We start from the raw sequence: 18866 nt of genomic DNA, 5'->3' as shown, positions 1-18866 counted from the left end.
CCATGGATGGTTGAATTCACAGATGCAGAATCCATGGATACAGAAGGTTGACTGTATCCTAGTGTGACCTTCTGGATAAATATAGTCTTGCTCTCTTTTAGCATGGACAGTTATGGATAGCCCAAACCATCCACTGCATCAAGGCAGCAAGACAAATAGCACAGCAGGGATTTTGTTGCTTGTTTCTTTAATCCAATGCCATGCCCAAGGATGACTCTGAAATCCAAATATATATATTCCTTCCCGTTCTCCTCTCTAAGAAATGTAAACCTGAATCCTCTTAGTAGTACCAACTAGAGTAGATCCTCTGAATAATTGGATTTATCTATGGTCCAAAACACACTGCAGAAATAATTCAGTTTGAGATCACTTTAACTGTCCTTGTTCAGTGCTAATGGATCTTGGAAACTGTAGTTTATTGTGGCACCAGAGCTCTCTACAGAGAAGGCTAAATGTCTCCAAAAACCATAGTCTTTCCTATCCTTTCCTTCTGTTTTCATTTTTGATTTTTTTTTTGGGGGGGGGAATATACATTTCTGCAGAGACTGCATAGTATTGTGTTTTCAGTGTATTTTTCACAGTGGTAACATTTACAAACAACATATATAACCAAAAGCCCTCCCAAATCCCTAATAAAGTTTGAAATAATAATAATAGTAGTAGTAGTATTTATTTATATTCCGCTTTTTCGCAAAGGAATCAAAGGGATTACAACAATCCTCCTCTGATAGCTCTACAAAACATTTAGAAGGCAATATAAACCAAAGTTTAATCAACTTAAAAGACAGACATGGAGTTAATGCAGCCTGGGAAGTAGATATTTCAATAATTCTTAAGGACAATTAATAGAGTAAGTTGTGGTCTGCTCAACCTAATAGAATGATCTCAGCCCACATTAAGGAATTTTATTATTATTATTAGTAGTAGTAGTAGTAGTAGTAAAGAATGTTCTTTTGAAATTGCCCAGAAATGGCATTTGACCCAAGAGAAGTTACAATTAATAAATCCAAATTTATCATTAAGTTGTTGGAATGGGTACAAAGCCATGGGAAGTTTTAATCATATGTGGTTAGACCATCCCAAAGTGAGCAGATTCTGGGCACAGGTGAGTGATGGTCTACAAAAGATTATGAATCAGTCATTGCAATCTGTTTTGTTATTGTTATATTTATTTGAAAGTGAAAACAGAGATTGCAACATACAGAGTTGATGTTAATGTTGTCTGGTGTGCTGAGCTACTGTAAGCTGTATTTTATATAGATAGATGTAGGTAGATAATAGATATTTGTTTGTTGCACTGGCTGATTGTAAAGCTTGGTTTTTAAGGCATACTTATTGAAGAGACAGTCCCATTGAACTTAATGGAGCTTACTTTACAGTCTTGTACTGTGAAAAACTGAGAAAAAGAAAAGATATTCAACTGTCACTGAAAAAGAGGGGAAGTGGGTAAAAAAAGTGACCAGGATTCAAATCCCTGTTTGACCATGGAAATCCAGTGAGTGATTTTCAGAAGTCACATGCTCTTAACCTCAGAGGAAACCTCCTCTGAATAAATCTTCCCAAGAAAATGTCATGATAGGTTTGCCTTGGGGTCACCATAAATCAGAGACAACTTGATGGTACACAAGAATAAATCCTTTTCAGCAAATCTCCCTTTCTGGTATCAAAGGGACTTAGTCTATTGGTAACTCTATTTGCTATGTCAGTAGAAGATGTAGTTCTACATCTGCTGTTATATTCAGGGTATGTAATCCTACACTCAGGCAAAATGCATCACAGGGACTCCAAAATACAGCCTCTCAAAGCACCTATTCAAATAAAAATGTTTTAAAAGAATTTCACACCATTTTGGGGATGAATTTTCACCTGAAAACTGGCCAAATGCACTCAATTTGGCCAAAATGGCACCTGGAAGTAACACTTTGTTTCTGGAATGCTAAAACATGGTGATAATGCAACCTGCAAAATAGTTTAAAAGGCATTACATATTAGGTTAACTATTTTAAAAAGATTGAAGGTGCTGGAGGGGCTAAATTAGTTGGGCGGGTGTTGTAATGATAAGGGCATCAACCAGACTAAGAGTTGTAATTTATGTAGATAGATATAGGTAGATATAGATATTTGTTTGTTGTACGGGCTGATTGTAAAGCTTGTTTTTAAGGCATACTTATTGAAGAAAAAGTCCCATTAATGGAGCTTACTTTACAGTCTTGCCCTCACCCCCTCAGCAGTATGCAGATCTAACTGACAGTAAGTCCCACTGAACTCAGGGGGCTCTACATCGAAGTAGGTTGTCATTTTTCCCTAAAGAAGGTAATACTTCATTTGTGATGTGTGATTTGTCACTCCTCTAAAACATACTAGGTCTTGATTCTTATGAGAAGCCCAGCTAGATACATCATGAAGTTTAATGGCGCATGTCGCCACTGTGAAGATTTGGAAGAATAACGCAAGTCACACCATATGGTGGTGGTACAGCAATCTTGAGGCCAAAAAGGGAGGTCACTTTTCTGACCCCCAGCTTCCATAGGCATGGGACTGAAAACCAGGCCTGACTTCACTTTTAATTATCACTGTCATTATTTTTAAAGCCATGGCATTTTACTAGATACAAAGTGATCGACAGTAGTTTCACAAATCATGACTCACTGCTTATGTACAAAATGTTCATAAAGAAGGAGCTCTGGTCTTGTCTGTTGTCATTACGCAAATGTTATCCAACTCTTTTATCTTCAGAATCATTCTGTCCTTCTTGGTCTTGTTCAGCTCAAGCTGGGCTCTTACAGCTGAGGGGATCCATGTGCTGCAACTAGAGAGTAGATGACAATGCCCACGAGCATAGTGGCTAGTGTGCCTATAGCGGAAGTGGCCACAATCACACCCCTATAGGTTTCTGAAAGTAAGAAACAGAAAATCACAAAGAGGTAGTTCGCAAAATATCTAAAGACAGCCACTAACAGCCCTCATCATCATGTCCCTCAGCTAGGTTGAAGTTTTCTATAACATTAATAAGCAAAATATATATTCATGGCTGGACTGGATTCACCAGGGTACACTTTACATTTCAAAACCTGGTATTAGAAATAAAATCTTCTCTGACTTTTTAGGAGCATGTGGAAGACTTACATATTCTTGCAGATCTTCCTGATGTAATTCAGGCTATCATGTATCCAACACTTCTAGATAACACAGATGTTGGCCTAAGCCTAAGCTGAGATCCTGTATGGGGATATGTATTGCACATGTGTAATTGTGATACATCGCCCTCTTTTTTTTTTTAAACCTTTTGTCTGCTATCATGGCCAGTAGGGAACAGAAAAAGCTACAAAGAAACATCCGACTGTGTTCCTACAGCTAGATGCACAAAAATGGCATAATCCTTAGGGATCTCCAGAGGACTCCCAGCAAATCTCAGAGAATGCCTGCTGCTGTCTTTCCAGCCATAGGAAAATAGCTGGATGCTTCTCCATCCCTGACTCTACTCTCTGCTGGAAATGAACATGCTAAGAAGGGCCATGCTGAAAAGCAGAGTTTCTTGGCAGGATTTTGGTTATTCTCTAATTGGAACAGAATTCTGATCTCCACAACAAAAAATTAGTTATGATGACATAAATTGGAATCATGCTGTCGTAATGCACTAACAGCATTCAGCCCATTCAAGCCCATTCAATCTAGAGTAGAGCCACTGAATCAGTTGAATGTACTTATGCATTGATTCACCATTCAACATATGTGGGTCTCCTCTAGTGGGGGACAAACCAATAGAGTTCAAGCTATTACATACTAATTTGATGTGTCATCTTGTAATGTATGCTTAACGGTTGTTGTAAGCCAAACATACACACACACACGGACACACACACATAGGGCTTATAAATAATGGTAAAGAAATAAACAAAGACAATATACAGATGAATGGTAGAGAAAAAGCTTCACTCATTCACCCCTGATTATGAGTGAAGCATCAAAGAATGACATGTCCAGCCCCCTCCTGGCAGTAAACAGTGGTACAATAAGCAGAAGCAGTGGGTCCTGTCTCAATTCCTCATTATATTGTCACTCAGTTGTGGGAGGAAGTTGGATGTGTCACCCTTCAGCAACCTGCATATAAACACTGCAGAACTTCTTTGCTCTGTATGGCTGCCTGGGAGCATTTGTGGTTGTGGCAATGGTACCACAATCATGGCTATGAATACCAAACAGTTACAAAGTTGAATGTACACCTTGCTTACAACATTGCAACAGCCTAATGAATGCCAGCCTTCAATAATAAATCTTGGGAGTTTGGGGTCCCAAACATCCAAATTAAGACTGTGCATGCTTTGTGGGTGCAGAATGATACCAGTCTATTCGGAGACGGGGAGCAGTAAGTAAAGAGGAAATGAGAATGGAATGGAGTGCCCTGAAAAATGGGCACAACCAGTGGTCTAGCTAGAACTATAAATAAGAACTACATGCTGACACATTTTATTGCATATTCCCCAAATGCAGCCTGTTCCTCCTACGGAATTGTGGGTGAGATTTCCTGCGCAGATGCCATGACTCCCACACAGTTCTAAGTCCTGGTGTCTCTTTTTGTTTTTTTACAAAGAAACAATTGTCATGACTTTTCTTGATGGAACTCTTGACCCTAAACACTTTAAAAATCTTGAAGATCACAGTGGTCTTTAAGATCACAGTAAGGTCAGTGCCAGCACACACTCTGCAAAGAACAGTTCTTACTACGAGCCACTCGCATCTCCGGTTTAAAGGACCTCGGCTAACACTTGCCGGCAACTGATCTGTGTTTGAGACTGTGGAGTGATGTTATCAATCTGAGCTGGCATTACTAGACATAACTAACTTTCTCATTGTTAAATTTAAGTAGCGCCTCATTTGAGCCTTGCGCACAATCTTTCACTATGAAATGTTTCGCGGATTAATGTCCACTTGGATAACATAATTAAGTACAGGAGAACAGAACCCAGTGTAGGGCCAATGTAGAGCTGGAGAGTTATAATTTTTAAGACTATAATCCCAGAATCCCTAAGCTAACACGCTTTCCAAACTCCAGTTAAATTATCTGTGGCTACCCATGGGTGTATGGACGTTAAGAAATCTGACTAGAGAATTATTTCCTTAGCTGTAGGAAAAAGGTTCTACTCCCAAAGTGGTAAAAACCATTTTACATGTGAAAGTCTCTCTTTGAACAAGAGGGTGGGGTGGGACCTGAAGTCAGATTTTAAAACATGAAATCAGAATACTTGCTCTCAAAAGAACACATTGGGCCTACAAAACTCACCTTGTGGTCTTTGAGTTCAATTTGGAGGAAGTAGAATGCGGGCCTCTCACTGGCATTGTGATTTCAAGGCTTACATGGCAAACAGCTTATTGCCAATGGTCATGTGGCCGAAGGGCAATGACATGAGTGCATGTGTTAATGATCTGAGGTCCAGGCTTGTGCTGTTCTGAGTCTCCAGGACTGCACCTTCTTGTCCCTTTCAGCAACGTCACAGTGAGATTATGAAGGGTTTCTCCTTATAAAACACGGCTGTCAGGTTGTCGTCCTGGTGAAGCCTATGGGACTGGGTGAAGATTTCCTGGAGCAAACAATGTCCATCTGCTTGGCGACATTGAGATTAAGGGTTTTTTAAACAAAAATTACAAAGGTAATGGGGTGACTGAATGATAGGCTCCATTCCAGAGATCAAGGGAGACTCGGGGCTTACAGATGGGCGGTGGGAGCACTCTGTTTGCCCCAAATTCAGTCCCTGGCACCACATGCTGCAGCCTCCGCCTTTTACGCAAAAAGAAGCCCCAGAAAAGGGGCTTTTTTTGTTTCATCCTAAAAGGGCACCAATAGGCGCCTGGGCGCATCATGGTAATGCCTGTTCACTGTGCCGTTTGGGCCGCTGTGCCGGCATGCGTCATCATGGCCTGTGCCGACAAGGCCTTAGAGAAGCTATAAGTCAGCGCACAGTCCTCCATACATTTCTTGCATCTTTACAGACATTAATTTTCTGAGGAGGTTGAGGAGGCCAGGTTTACTACTACCTGGTGCTTTACCCTTGTGTCTGTGTTGATGTGGTGGGCTGTACTGACGGTGTAAGCTCCCCCAACATTCCTCACTAGGTGCTCCCCCCCCCCTATGTACACTTTAGGAGTCACTCACCCATATGTTAGTATTGTGGTGTTGCCTTTTTGTTTTTTCTTCACATGTTGCAGAAGCAGTGAGCAATTGATGCCTGCGCTGTGATATTCTGTAGCTGAGTGGACACCCGCCAGGTCCCCGTACTACTCTTCCCTTCCGAAGGTTGTCTCCAGCATCACTTTGGGGTGGATTTGCATGTGAAGCTGCAGTTTAGCCAGACAGAAACTCCTTGCTTCACACGGCAACCCCTCTGTGGAGAAAAGAGTTACCTCAAAATACTCTTCAGAAGTGCCTGTCATGACAGCAAACACTAGGGCTCATTATTGTACTAAAGTTGCCACAGCCCATCACCTCTGGTAGAATGGTGCCAGGCAAACTAGCCTCAGACGCTTTTGTAAATCTAAGAGAGATTCTTTTTGCTTCTTTCACTACACCATGATGTGCCACAAATGGCCAATTGCAGGAATATGCTAAAGGTGGGCAAAATAGGAGAAGTGGCCTACCACATTTGATGGGTAGTGCTTTGAGGTTGTTAGTGGCTCACCAGGGTTCCACATCCCCGCTCAGCAAGAGAAACTCATTGGCTGACATTGAGAAAGTCACATCTTCAGTCTCAGAGCACATATTTGCAAAGAAAGACACCCCATGATAGACAGAGACGAAACGACCTGAAGGCGCACACTGAAGTTTCAAGGGGAATTGGAAGTATAATCCGATGGCAATCTGAATGCAATCATGGGGTTTAACGTTATTGCGTGATAACCCACTACATGCAAATTTGGGCAATGGGAAGTTAGTCCGAACGCAATCATGGGGTTTCACGTTATTGCGTGATAGACTGCCACATGCAAATTCGGGCAATGGGGAGCCAGTTCGAATGCAATGCGTATTCATATAATTGCGTGAAACTAGCGACTTTAAGTGAATGCGTTCTGGCCCCACTTTCCTTTCATTCAAATTTAAGAGAAATTCCTCCTGTTTGATAAACTCCAATGACAACACAATTTGTGGTCCTGTTTGGAAAGCTGATGTTGATGTTTCAGGGTTTCTGTACACTTACTGTCCTCTCTGTATTGGCTCAAATAGAAATAAATTTTGAACAAAATCACGCAAGAGCCAAATGAGCTTCTCATCAGCTCTAAGATATGTTTGCATGTTTGTTTTTGTATGCTTTCTTGGGAATACAGAGGGTCTCTTCCAATTACAACAACATTTCATTAATGAAATGAAGTATTTGCATCATGAATGGAAAACAAAAAACTAAAGAGTCTCTATGAAGAGTTATATTGGCGGATTTGAATCTAGTGCAAGGAGATCTTTCACTTCTTGAGTTTGAAAAAAACCCTTTGCCACCAAAATCTGTGACCAGATTGATGCTCATCAGTAGAGGTTAAATTAATGTATGGCTTCTGTCTTGTGGCACTCCATTAAAGCAGGAATGGGTAACAGTGGTGGCTCTGGAGACTCCCTTTCTACACTGGTACACACATACACACCTGTGCCATAAGAATGCTAAGAATTTCCCTCCCTTACAAAACAAAAGGAAGTGGTTGGGAGCTCATTCCCCATTTTGGCAGCTTGAAGTCCATTTTCCACCTTGAAAAAAGGGCATTTTTGATAGTTTAAATGTGTCATACAACCTATTCAAAAGAGGATTGCCATTCCTTGGGGCCATTCACATAGGCTTGCCAAATCCCAGGAACTGGTGGGACTATCCCTCTTTCTGGGAGGTGGGCACGGTCCTGTCCTGCTCTTCCTCAGTTCCCAGGCCAGACAAGGCCTTCTCCAGAGGCAGAGGAGCATCCTCCGCCGGTCAGAAGCCCTCACCACCAAGCTGGGCTTGGCATTTGGCCTGGGCCTTCCCACGGCTGGAGGAGGCCTAGGCCGAAGCGCCGAGCATTGTGTGGCGTCCGCCAGCCCTGGAGAGGCCTCGGAGGTGGCGGTGTGTTCAGCACTTCGGCCTGGGCCTCCCCACGGCTGGAGGAGGCCCAGGCTGAAGCGCCAAGCATTGTGCGGCCTCCTAGTCCAGAGCTCACCAAAGCCAGAGAGGGGTTCTCCTGGGAACATCATTAGGCTGTGTTTTGATTTTTTAAATAAAATCTGACAGTTTGTGCACATATTTGCTATTACATGGCCACAGTATTACATATTTGCTATTACATGCTATTACATGGCCAGTAGACAGCATCTTTAAATACTCATGTCATCAGTATGACAAAGGTGTGAATGATTTGCTTGACATTTCCCCAAAGAGTGTGATAGATGAGCATCATTTGATTGATAGTTTTAAAAACCCAAGAACAATCGAAATGGCGGCTCCATTTTAAAATGATACAAATGATAATGGGAATTTCATCAGGGTTAAATTGCCACAGAGAGATTTGATCAGGAACTTTGATTTGGTATTGCATCATCCAATCTCCCCAGATCTACTCATTACAAAAACACTAGTGATTCTCTTAAGACAAACAATTCATCTTTATTTATTTTTTCTTCAGAAAAAGAGTGGTCAGAGGAGTTTGGAGAGGCCAAAGGCCACAAAACACAATGGAGTGGTGCATTTTGTCCACCCCTGTCTTAAAGGACCCAAGTCAGTGAATGTAAACTCACCAGCAAGTGTTAGTGATTCACTGTGAGATGTCTTTTCAAAGAGTGGCCCTTCTGGTCGCAGATCCAGAGTTACCTGGCAGATGACTTTCTCCCCATGGTCTTCTTTTTGTACAGTTATGCCATGGGTCACCACAACCTCTCTGGCTTGTGGGTCAGTAAAATTCTCAAATGTCTTCACCTGAAGCTCTTTCCCCCCTTTGAACAAGGTCACAGTGAGGTTCCGGATGGGGGCCACACTGGGAACCCGGCATATCAAGTTGTACTCCTTGCCAACCTCCATCTTTGGCACTGGATCCAGAATTACATGCTCAGGAGCTCCTGGAACAGAAAAGAACAGGGCAAATGTGCCACAAAATATTTTACGGCCCTGGAATCAAGCTTTACTGTTAAATCTAGGGAAATCGGATGACACATACATCCACACAATGTGAACGAGGCCTCTGCTGTCTACAACCAGCCCCTTACCTCAGTTTTCTCCCTCCATTTGCAATGAAAATTTGCAATGGTTTACAGAGCAAGTGTGGGATAGTAGTTTCAGTGTTGGATTAGGATACTGGGAAGTCAGGGTTAAAAACCTGCTGCATGGAAACCCATTTGGTAACCCTGGGCAAGTCACACTCTCTCAGTTTAAGATGAAGTCTATGGCAATTCCCCCTGAACAAATCAGAGGGTTGCAAGAAATTAATTGATTTCAAGGTATGTAACAACAGCTACCAAATGGCTTTCAATAAACTGCCAAAAGCAACTAAAACTATTTCATCTACAATAAGACTGTACAGTGTTTAAAATGAGAAACTGAAATCAAATATCAGCACGTCAAATTAATATGGGACTTCAACCTCCTAGAGAAAACAGATGCTGAAAAATGGAGCGGAGGGGATAAATATCAGGGTGGGCTTCTCTAAAGAATGAATAATGAAACCAGACCATTGAATTACTGGATCCCAGGGAGCTATGGTGGAAAACATCTCTGCCTGATGCTCTCTAGAGCAGACCTGCACAACTTGGCCATAGGTAGGGGCCAAAATTAAACCAGGCTAAACTTCTTCAGGCTGCAGATACATTTTAATTCAATATTAATTAATTAATATTAATTCCATCCTCCTCGTCCTCTGCCTGGCCCTCTCCTCAGGAGAAAACAGGGTAGTGGAGGAGCCTTGCAGGATGAGCATTTATCCTTCTTCCTCCTCCTCTGCATGTTCTCTCTTCTTAAAAGAAGGGCAAAAGTGGCGGGATACAGACCACCCAAAAAGACTAATGGAGGAAATTAGAAAGAAAGAGGAAGTACAAAAGAAATTCCCACCACAAAAAGAAATATTAAATCACATCAAAATTCTTCAATCACAAGTATCTACGTATGCTATGTAGGAGAAGAAGGGTCCACAGTGCCCTACAGAATAGGCAGTTATTTCCTGGTAGGAACAATCATGGAATCTGAGTCTGAACCTGAAGCAGATGTAGCAGTTTTTGTTAGAGCCTGCATGGCCTGTTCTGCTGCAGTGGTTCTATCAGAAACCGAGATGGCAGGAGCAGAAGGATGAGCCTTGTCCATGCTCTTCATAATATCTTGGATGGGTACAGTCTTAGACAAACCTGGTTCATGTTGAGTAGTAGAGGTTTCCTCTCAGGAGACATGCTCATCTCCCCTTGTACCCTGCTGGACCAAAGAAAGGATGGATACCTGTCCCTTACACTTGGTATGGTATCATCTGTGTCTGATGTCCCAGGTAAGCCTCATTCTTATGGTGGTAAGTATATTGCCAGCCACACACAGCCATCACAGGTCAAAGAACTCTGGGAACCCAAATAGGATGTGTCAAATGAGAACAGCCAGGAATGTCTGACCCTGTGCTGGCCTTGATACCTACAGCCATAACTATCTCCATGATGTGAACACTGGTACCATCTGTGTTGACAATATCTATTTTATTTATTTATTTATTTATTTATTTATCATTTGATATTTATGCCACCTTTCTTCCAAAAAGAGACCCAAGGTGCCCCACAATATCTACCATAGGAAGATGACATATCAGAGGCAGATCTTGACGTTGAACATTAATAGGACCGGGACTGGTGTTGACATCAGTGATGGGGCAAAGGTAAAGCCTGTAGAACCTTTGAGGTTACAGATAGCTGGACCAGTGATGGTGAAAACATCACTCATATAACAGGTGAAGAGTCTAGAATTCTAGAATCTAGCACAATAAAAAGACTGGTAGACTGCGCAAAAAGGATCTGTGAACCCCACTTCCTGGAAGATGAATTGAAGCACCTAAGACTGGGCTCTATGGGCTAACGGTTACTCCAGCTCAGACATCAGAAGTGCTGCCAGACGCAGAAAAAACCACAGAAGACAAACACCCGCCTAAAGGGGAGGTATTTTTACCATAAATCAAAGGAGTGACAGCTAGAATAGGGAAAATGATGAGGAAACACAACTTCCAAATGATCTACAGACCTACCAAGAAAATCCATCAAATGCTGTGTTCATTGAAGGACAGGAGAGACCTCACTGCCGCAGGAGTTTACCACATACTGTGCAGCTATGAACACGTTTACATAAGGACCATGAAATGCAGTATCCAAATATGAATCAAAGAACGCAAGAGATGCTGTGGACTGAGCCAGCCAGAAAAATCAGTAGTAGCAGAACATGTCACAAACAAACCTGGGCATAGAATGCTATTTGAAAACACTCAAATTCTGCATCATTCCAACAACTACCAAGTCAGAATGCATAGAGAGGCCATTGAAATCCAAAAACACCTGGACATCAACAGGAAAAAAGAAACACTGAAAATAAACAAAGTATAGCTACCAGTCCTGAAGAACACCAAAATCAAGACTCGGTTCATGCAAATGAACCACCTAGGGCCAGGGGGTTTCCCCAAAATGTATTGCTAATTAAATAGACATGCATCCACCTCACATGTCCTCCCACCCTGGGGGCTTGCCATTGGATAACAGACCAACATATGGATTAACATGTAAATCCCTTCCCCCCCCCCCCAACCAAGAGTCACACAAGTGTATATATACCCCACATACTTCCATGCCACCACCCTCCAAACATGCTAACCACAGATGCAGGTGAAACATCACAAGTAAATTCTTCTAGAATGCGGTCACATAGCCTGAAAAATCTGCAGAAAACGATTCTAGAATCTCCTCATCAGCAGCCAGCTCTTCACTACATTCGTTTTCAGTAGTAACTTGTCACTAGTACCTAGTAGTAACTAGTTATTAGTAGTAACTAGACACTACACACTCAGTAGAGACTAGATACTCATGAAAAGAATGCTCAGAAGCAACCTGGGTGAATCTCATGTAGTTGCTTCCTACCCTGTGCTTTCACACCATAAGCGAGATGCAAACGGGAGCTCTGTCTCCTGGCTCTTTGTCCCAGGATTTTGGTTCTGCGGGTGACACTTTTTGAAAGACCAGCGAGACCAAGTTGTTCAGAGAGCTAGTTTGGCTCCAAACCCAACACCAATGAAGTATGAATCCAAAGAACCTGTTCATCAATGAACATGAATATGATTCTTCTCAAAACAGTTGCCGTGGCCAGGGAAAAATATGTGCTGGAAATATGCTGAAAGTGTGGGATCCTTCCATCATATGTGATAGACATGCTCAGTAGCAAAAAACAAACAAAATTGGAGACACATTCGCAATTTGATCACAAAAATAATTTGTAAAGAACCTCTGTTCCAACCAGTACTATATTTATTGAATATGACAGATGGCATAGAAAAAACTAGGGGAAAGAATCTGCACAATAATCCTCTATATGATCACAGCAGCAAGAATCTTATGTGCTCAAAAGTGAAAATCCCAAGATCCACCACAGGCAGATGAATAGAAAATCAAACTTGTAGAGATGCTTGGCTTAGAGACAAATCTAGAAAGAAGATAGATAAAGAATGGGAAACAGTTCTATCATTCTGGAATGAAAAATGGACACACACACACACACACACACACACACACACATGATGAAAGATTAGTAGGCTGATGAAAAAGAGAAAACCAGAAAGAAACTCAGGGAAAAAAATAATGAAGTAAAATAAATAAAAAACAAATAAACAGCAAAGAGATTTAAAACCAAAGGGAAAGTAATTTAAGTAGAGAGAACAGTAATGGAAAAGGGGGAAAGATTTAGAACAAAATGTTACATGGAACCACTGACAAGCCTAGATGGGAAGTTATTATAAGCAACAATGGGAATATGTAAAATGTAAATACGGATTCAAATTTAACATCTGTTTACTTGTTGGTATTGGTTAATATTAGCACTGCTTTAATGTTTGTGCTTGTATTATAAAAATTTATTTAAAACAAAACAGCTGCAGTGACAGACAAAAATGAACTGTCAGCAAGAGGTGAGCAGGGCTACTTCCAAAACTCTTCAGAATGCTATAGAAGGTTCCAAAAGAGGCACTGTGTAGGCTCAAGGTAACCTGTTTTTGTGAGTCACAGAGACCACAAAGAAGTATCCTTCCCTTGTTCCACTCATTGCCCTTTCTTTCAAGACGAGCAGCACCCTGCAATGTCAGCCTTCCCTGAATGATTCTTCTGACACATGACTTACGGTAGACTGTGAAGTTTACATGGTGAGATTTTGCAGCCCCAGTGGCACAGCGGGCAAAGCACAACAGGGTGACTGTCCACTTGTCAACACTGGTGAGGTTGAAGGCTTTCCATTTTATCTCAGTAGTCTCATTTCCTACCAGGAGGACCCACTTTAAAGTTGTCTCAATACCAATATCTTGACAGTTTGAACTACAGTTCAACACAACGGAGCCACCAAATTCCACCACGGGCTTTTCTGGCCGAATTCTTACAAAGTTCTTCTCGGTTCCTGAAAAAGAAAGGATGTGATTCATTTAAAAACACAGTCAATCATAAAAGGGGATATAAAATGATATTGGAAGAAATAGGAGAGAAAAGGAAAGATAGATTGGAGTTGAGGGAAAGGTAGAAAGTGGGAATACAGCAGGTAAGGAGGTAAACTACACTTCCCAGGAAAATAAATACGTTTGTTAAGATCTATCTTCTTTTATCCAATTGGAATCACACTTTAAATCAGTGGTTCTCAAACTTTTTAACCTTGTGATCGCCTTTACATCTATATCCAGATGTTGTGGCCTCTTTGCTTGACTTCCATCTGGATGTAGATTCATTTTATATGAATAAAAATAAAATTATTTTGTTTGCTTAGTGTACATATTCATTCACATATTCATGTATATTCATATTTTAACATTTCAGGTGTGCATTCAGTGAGTACACCACATCTATGATAAGTTTTCCTTTCCTTTCCTTTCACAGAAATGTGAGCAAGGTGACCAAAATTATTAATGAGAAACAATACACATGTTAGGAGAAGATGCAACAATTTGTATTTGTCTGAACTTATTGGAAAAGGCAATGTGTTTTATTCATAAGGTGTGAAGAGGGACAATGTTGTATGTTTAAACAGGAAGAATTACAGTTATGGATCACTTTTGTAAAAAGGCAGGACCATGCGAATTTGTGTGTCTATGTCTGGGGGAGGAATGTTTTATGGGTTTATGTTTTTGTAAGTACTGTGAGTTATCCTGTATAACGTGATGTTTTGAATGTATGAATAATATAAATATTAATTTTTTTTAAAAAAAGGAAAAGGCAAGACTTCATCATTCCTTTTCTCTCCCCTCTCCAGGGCTGAACCACAATCTCTTGTTTACCAGAAGTGCTGGAATTTAAAGCTGATTTATTCCTGAGTTCACAGTATCTATTAATTTTGCAGCAGTGAGGACAGGAGGAACCAAAGGACCTGGTCCTTAGTTTCTCCAGATCCAAGTGGGGTTCAGGTGGAGGGTAGGCTGAAGGCAGATCTATGGTGATTTGCTATATAACAGCATGGATTTCTCACAAATAGTTATTTAACAATAATTGTTGATCTCGTTCTTTTAAAAGACACATTCCTGTATAAATTATACAGTTGGTCCTCCACATTTCTGGCTTTGACTTTTGTGTATTTGATTATTCCTGGATTTGATTAATATGTTTTCTCTAGGAATCTCTAGTTCCTCCAACACGACTCTATGGTCAACATCAGCCAGAAGTTGTGCTGGAAGACCTAGAGGTTCCTAGAGAGAACGCTTCTCTAGGCATTTGTAACACAATGCCATGGTCAACTTTTGGCAGATGTTGACCACAGAGTTGTGCTGGAGTACCTAGAGATTCCTAGAGAGGTGTTCTCTCAGGTAAAAAAAAAGTGTTTTTGTTATTTGCAGTTGTTTCACTTTCATAGGGGTCCAGCACTTTTAACGCAAGCAAATGTGAAGGGCCTCCTGTCTTGCTGAAAATGAGAAAGCTTTGAATAGCCAGGAGTGTAGCTGGGAGTGGTTTTGAGGGAGGAAGGACTGTAAACTCAATTTTTAAAAAATATATATTATTTCTATTCCATTTTCTTTCAATATGGAACCCAAGGCAACTTGCACTTCAGTTCTGGTACTCAAAATAAATTCCTGGGCTCAACGTTGATTCAGTTTGTGCATCTTTTAAATGAGGCAAAAGTGGATACCAATACGTTAGTAGATCCGGAAATACTGCTCATTGCTGTTCTGACCCATGAATGGTGGTGGAGTAGATTTTGGATTTTAGAATATTTGCATATACATAATGAGATATCTTGGAGATGGGACCCAAGTCTAAACATGCAATTCATTTATGTTTCACATAGACCTTATACACATAGCCTAAAGGTAATTTTATACAGTACTTGATATTTTTAATGATTTTGTGCATGAAACTAAGTTTGTGTACATTGAACTATCAGAAAGCAAAGGTGTCACTATCTCAGCCATTCATGTTGGCAGTTTTGAATTTTGGAATATTTCAGATTTTGGAATTCTGGATAAGGCAGACTCAATCTGTATATTTTAAAATACATATTTTTACTTCCATTGGTTAAATTAGGGCTGGGCAAAGTGCTATTCATGGGCACATGTGGCCCTTTGGGTCCTGCACTACAGTATGTGGTGCCCACCTTCCCAGAAATGGATTTCTTTTAAAAAAATCTGTGCTGATTTTCAGGCAGAGTTTTTTGGGATTTTTTGTTTGTTTGTTTGTTTTTGTTTTGGCCCCAAATGGGGGATTAAAACAAGTTGCAAATGTCTGATTTAAGTCTTACATCTCCAATGTACTTCCAGTCCTCATCAAATCCCCCAAATCACAAAAAGACTGAAAAAAATGTTTACATGCATTTTCAATATGTGTGCCTTTTTTTCCACACACAATTTTCAGACACGTACAAAGGAGAATAGAGCTTAGCCCTAAAGCTCTCTGCCTGTCACTTTCTTTTGACCTAACCTACTTCACAGGTTCATGGCAAGGAAAAAAAAAGTTGGATTATTCCACATAGGATGTCTTGAGTTCCTTGGAAATCCACCAAAATACACATACTTTTCTTAGTGGAAAATCTGGACACAGACTGCAAAACAACCACTTTTGGTGCATTTGCACATTGTTCCATTTGATGACACCAGAGAATAAGAATGTATTATTTCTGTACTACATCCCCTCACAGTCTGTTAGAGAAATGTGTTGCTTCTACCCATGTGGCATTGCTCCCTGCTGCTTGTGATAACAGTTTGGCTTTGAGACACTCCCTGAAGGCAACTTACTGATGGACGTAGATTAGAGCAAGACCTCTTTCTAGTGGTTGAGCCTACAACAGGGATGACTGTTATAGCTGGGAGAATCCATCTCTCCTTCAGCAACTCTGGGGATTGCAAATAAACTGAGAGGGAAAAGACAAATCCAAGGAGAGTGATATATGATGTCAGTTTCAGCCGATTAAAATGTCTTGGAGCTTCCCTCCTGCATGTTCTGGCTCCATTACACCACTGCTTGTGACATTAGTAAAGTCCCTTGTTTCTCATCTTGTTTTAAGCCAGTTATCATTTCTGAAATGTGACTCTGCAACCCTTCATCATAATTACTTCTACCTTTTTATTTTTGAGCCACCATGATATAGCAATTTGAGCACTGGACTAAGAGCCTTATTGTATTAAAAAACATGCTTATCTTTCTGTCTCCACATGCTGCCAAAACACTTTTGTTTGGAGACCATGGTAAAAACATCCCTTTTGCCAAATGGATTTTTCCAGCTTGGCAAAAGGGACACTTTTATGACTGTCCCCTACACTTTTACAACTGAAAGAGATCCAAAGTGCTTCAATGTCATGTGGAGTAAACACACGTCATCATCCTGGTGTAGAGATGAAGATCTCGGCCTGTATCTACACTGGAGAATTAATGCAATTTGACAGCATTTTAACTGCCATGGTTCCATGCTCTGGAATTCTGGGATTGGTAGTGTGCTCAGATGTTTAGCCTTTTCTGTCCATGCGCTCTGGTGCCACAGAAAACTACAAATCCCAGGATTCCATAGTGTAGAGCCATGACCATTAAAGTGGTGTCAAACTGCTTTATTTCTGCAGTGTGGCAGCAACCTTAGAGTCAGATAATTAAATATGGGAAAGAGGCAATCCATCAACAACCAAAGCCCCATACTCTGAAGAGTCTTGAAGAACAGCACCAGCACTTTGAATTGGAATTAAGCATAGTATACATGTCAGGACACTTACTTGCAACAGTTGGGAAGAACACAATGCACCCCAGAAAAACAATGCAGAGCTGCAAAGGTCTCATCATGACTGGAAAAAGGAAGGATTTAGATTTATTAATTTATGGACGGTTTGCCCCACCTTCTCTTTTTTTGTCTCCCGAATTTTAACAAAATAAATTAAATCATATTTTTCAAAGTTGTACAAATAATAACAAGATTATAAAAACCATGTAAAAACAGAAGCAAGGTTTTACTTACAAAACAACCCATTTAATTACTGTAGTGCTGCCCCAATAACGACAAATCCAGGTTGTATTTTATCTTTAGAGAAGCATTTTTGTACCACACATCACTAGCAGCACAGGTTTGGGCAATTCTAGTACACTATTTATATGGTCTGGTTATAAGTTCCTTCCTGGGCACCAGTTTCACGCCATCCTCTGAGAAGTAGACCTAGGAACTTAGCACACAGCTAAGAAAAACATCTTTTGTGCTGGCCGAATTCAATTGGAATTCGGGGATACACCCGGATTTTATAACAAGGGAGTGATGCTCCAGGCCTCAGGGAGGTGGGCTTGGGGGCATGCATCCCAGATAGAAATCTAACTAGAAATCCGATTTTTCACAGCGGCCAATGTGCAGAGCGGGGTCCAGTTGAAATTGAATTCGCAGCAGTAGATAGCATTTTTGAACTGTGGTGCACAGAACTGGACACAGTATTATTCCAGTAGGCCCTGACCAAAGCATAATAGAGTGGGCATTATTACTTTCCTGGAGCTGAACTAAGCTTCTATTGATGCAGCCTAGATTCACATTGGCCTTTTTAAGCTGCTAGGGACATTGCCTCCCAAAAGAATTTTGGTTCCCCAAGTGAAATTTTCTTTGGCACTCCCCAAAATTTCAGGGTTTGGGTGGGCCAAACTTCAGTTTGCTTTTAAGAAAGACAGTGAAATCAATGTAAAGAAAAGAGACAGGGAAATAGACCATTGAATGAGAAAAATCCAGTAGAGATGAAGAATTTTCATTGTCCCACTTTATTCAATGTTAGAATCTGGGGACTGAGGAAAATTGAATAGGGGAGACAATGGTTTATTTGCTTGCCTTCCTGGAGCTGTGAAAGAATAAAACCGGGAATGCATGGTAGTTTTAAAGATGTATACACACTAGTAACTTAAGCTCCTGGAGCGTGAAATGGATATTGGCTGTTTCCTAGATAAACTGCAACTTGTTTACGACAGGTCTTATTATCCAGGACTTACCAGCAGATAGTATGTTGTTTCTGTTATGAGTTGGGAACAGCAATTGGGTGCCCCCTACAATCACCCTTATGGTGATAAAAGTACCAAGTAATTCCGGGCATGGGTGGGAGAAAACACCACAAGTGATCCCCCCCCGCCATGCGTAAACTACAATAACAAGAAGGTGGAACTCATGATTTTATAACTAACAATGTGTTTGCCCCTTCATGACACCAAAATCTGCTGCCTGATGCACCTGTCCAAC

The 18866-nt window shown here is 40.9% G+C and overlaps 1 protein-coding gene across 1 annotated transcript; it reads right to left on the bottom strand.

Moving 5' to 3' along the window:
- Positions 1-6273: 6273 nt before the first annotated feature.
- LOC121920510 (intercellular adhesion molecule 1-like) lies at positions 6274-17447 on the bottom strand. The gene is made up of 4 exons (XM_042447649.1): positions 17383-17447; positions 13335-13604; positions 8741-9058; positions 6274-6422 (listed from the first exon to the last, which is right to left on the bottom strand). The coding sequence occupies exons 1-4, from the start codon at positions 17444-17446 to the stop codon at positions 6274-6276; spliced, it is 801 nt and encodes a 266-aa protein (XP_042303583.1). The 5' UTR covers position 17447.
- Between the last annotated feature and the right edge of the window lie 1419 nt (positions 17448-18866).

Source organism: Sceloporus undulatus, chromosome 2 (genome assembly GCF_019175285.1).
Source record: "Sceloporus undulatus isolate JIND9_A2432 ecotype Alabama chromosome 2, SceUnd_v1.1, whole genome shotgun sequence".
NCBI lineage: Eukaryota > Metazoa > Chordata > Lepidosauria > Squamata > Phrynosomatidae > Sceloporus > Sceloporus undulatus.
The sequence above is the reverse complement of the archived record's forward strand: the minus strand, read 5'-3'. Positions and strand labels throughout refer to the sequence as shown.